Source organism: Melanostigma gelatinosum, assembly GCF_949748355.1.
Source record: "Melanostigma gelatinosum genome assembly, chromosome: 15".
NCBI classification, from domain to species: Eukaryota; Metazoa; Chordata; class Actinopteri; order Perciformes; family Zoarcidae; genus Melanostigma; species Melanostigma gelatinosum.
In genome coordinates, this window is record NC_136648.1 from 152,234 (window position 1) to 154,993 (window position 2,760).

The 2,760-nt window shown below is 51.3% G+C and overlaps 1 protein-coding gene across 3 annotated transcripts; it reads left to right on the plus strand.

Annotated features, from left to right (window-relative positions):
* Positions 1-503: 503 nt before the first annotated feature.
* cUnh7orf25 (chromosome Un C7orf25 homolog) lies at positions 504-2,419 on the plus strand. 3 transcript variants are annotated; one of them, XM_079285765.1, is made up of 2 exons: positions 504-631; positions 1,036-2,419. In XM_079285765.1, exon 2 carries the CDS (start codon positions 1,052-1,054, stop codon positions 2,306-2,308), a length of 1,257 nt encoding a protein of 418 aa, XP_079141891.1. In that variant the 5' UTR covers positions 504-631; positions 1,036-1,051; the 3' UTR covers positions 2,309-2,419. The 3 variants fall into 3 exon arrangements, with proteins under 3 accessions (XP_079141891.1, XP_079141892.1, XP_079141893.1); XM_079285766.1 differs by having other exon boundaries at positions 506-631; positions 972-2,419; XM_079285767.1 differs by having other exon boundaries at positions 545-631; positions 1,012-2,419.
* The last annotated feature ends 341 nt before the right edge of the window (positions 2,420-2,760 follow it).

Sequence of the window (2,760 nt, forward strand, 5' to 3'; positions counted from 1 at the left end):
GAAGCAGCTCTGGAGTATAAAGAATAGAACCAATGTGGCTGAGGTGACGACCTTCAATCAACCTTCTGGTTTTTGTTTTTTTGCTGGCAGAAACAATGTTTAAAAAAAAGAAAAATGTAAATCTTTTTTTCGGGGGTGGAAAAGGGCTTCCATACAAACCCTAACCCAACTTGAGCACACTTGGTCTATCATAGCCTAATTTATGTATCGGAACACAACAACAAAGAGGACTAGGTTCTGCTGTACTCCACAGCAAGCACTAGAACCACAGAGAACGATGTGAGGATCCACACTGATGAACAACAACGTTCTGTAAACAACATTCATAAGAATCCAATAAGAGTCGACATTCTGGAGAACCAAGATGTTCAGAAAGACTCTTTTTAACTTTCAGTTTCATTGTTTTTGTTTCAAATAATGATTTAGTTCACACTCCGGACCGGGAGGTGGCGGTAATGAGCCAATGATGTGGAGGATAAGAGAAGAAGATGAAGAAGAAGAAGAAGAAAGTCTCCAGTTCCTCGTTCCATTCGGATCAGAAGAAGAAGACGGAGCTTCCGTTAGCATTAGCAGTGCAGTTATTATATTTGGAGACGAACCTGCGGATTAAAGTGCACACGTCACTGCTGCCGTAAGTCGACGTCACGTTTGTTTTCTGAACGTTTTAAATGTTTTAATAGAAGAAGAAGAACTTCAGAGCTAAAGGAAGCTAACTGGTGACGTCACATAGTTAGCATCAGAGCTAACAAGTGTTTGAAGGGTTATATTAAAGTTCATATTCAGACTTTTATAATGTGTTTGAAGGGTTAAACAGTAAATATTTATTATTTAGATATAACATGAACTCTTCTTCAGTCACTTATTATTATTATGATAATATGATCATCATAAAGTAAACATTCAGTATAATAATGAGTAAAATACACAAAGTCTGTTAATTAACCAGACCAGGTCTGTCTGTCTGTCTTCAGGTCTGTCTGTCTGTCCTCAAGTCTGTCTGTCTGTCCTCAGGTCTGTCTGTCTGTCTGTCCTCAGGTGTGATGTAGGAGACATGTCTCTCCAGGTGGTGCTCCAGCAGAGGATCACCTCTGCCCAGGTGTTGCTGCAGAGGGCGGAGCTTCTGTGTCCAGGTGTGGAGGGTTACCAGAAGCTGGTTGGTAAACTGCGGGCGGAGCTGCGTTTCCTGCGGCGGGTGGAGGCCGGAGAGCTGCAGGTGAAAGAGTCTCACCTGCACAGCACCAACCTGACTCACCTGACGGCCATCGTGGAGTCGGTGTCGAGTCTGGAGGACGTGGTCGCTCTGCTGCACGTCTTCACCTACCTGGACGCGGCCGGACGCCGGCAGACGCTGGTGGTGGACGTGGTGGCGAACGGAGGACACACCTGGGTGAAGGCGGTGGGAAGGAAGGCGGAGGCTCTGCACAACATCTGGAAGGGGCGGGGCCAATACGGAGACAAGAGCATCATCAGCCAGGCTGAGGACTTCCTGTTGGCCAGCAAACAACAGGAAGTCCACTTCAGACATCCTCACGTGGTCTTCGCCTTCTACAACGGAGTCTCCTCCTCCATGTTCCACCGACTCAAGGACATGGACATCTCCGTCAGAGGGGACGTCGTCGCTGTCAACAGTGTGATGGAGGAGGAGGAGGAGGAGCCAGCTGAAGGTAATGAGGAGGAGGAGTCTGAAGAGAAAGAGGAGGAGTCTGAAGATAAAGAGGAGGGGTCTGAAGAGGAGCTGACCCAGGTGGACCGATCCGCGGTGGTGGTCAGCTTGGCGTTCCCTGTCCAGGTGAAGGTGGAGGAGTGTCATCGCGTGAACCTAGACATCACCACGCTCATCACGTACGTGTCATCGTTGAGTCACGGACGATGTCACTTCTCGTTCCGGGAGCCGGTTCTGACGGAGCAGGCGGCTCAGGAGCGCCGGCAGCCGGTTCTGCCTCAGCTGGACGACTTCCTGTTTGGTAAACAGCTGTTCGTCTGTCGCTCCGCCGTCCAAGACTTCCAGCTGATCCTGGACACGCTGGGGGGGGCGGGCGAGAAGGAGCGCGCCCAGACGCTGCTGGCTCGAGTCCGACTGGTGGACGACCGGCCGTCGGAGCGCACGCTGCGCCTCACGCACAGCGCCAAGGTCAACCGACGCTCGCTCGCCATCTTTGGCACCGGAGACTCGCTGAGAGCCGTCACCGTGACGGCAAACAGCCGATTCGTCAGGGCGGCGGCCAATCAGGGCGTCCAATACAGCGTGTTCATCCACCAACCGAGGGCTCTGACCGAGGGCAAGGAGTGGAGGGCCACGCCCATCTAGGGACTTCCTGTCTAGAGGGACTTCCTGTGCCGGGGCTGATGGGAGTTTGAGTTCTAATAATCATGTAAATAGATCAGTCTGTTGAATTACATCACAATAAAGCGTCACAGTCACTTCCTGCTCTGCTGTCGTTTGTTACACGAGGTCACATGGTGTCGGGGGGGAGGCGGCTAGAGCGGGTCGCTTCAGTCACAAGGGCACATCCCAAGTCTCTTAACTGCATCCCCGTTTCCCTCACTTGAGTCCTTTCCTTGCGTCTTAGTCCCTCCCACCAGGGATGCATGGAGGAAACCATGCGAGGAGAGAGGAACGAGGAAATGAGTTTTAGGAGACATGAGACGTCCTTTCCTCTGAAGCATCACGTGAAGCGACGTCTGTTTCTGATGACGGAGGATCAGCTGATCACAGCTGGATCAGCTGTCAGTCGGCTTTAACAGCTGGAGAGACTTTTG

Bases quoted from the DNA above. Each gene is read 5' to 3' on its own strand.
- cUnh7orf25 (XM_079285765.1), top strand. From the start codon at position 1,052: ATGTCTCTCCAGGTGGTGCTCCAGCAGAGGATCACCTCTGCCCAGGTG.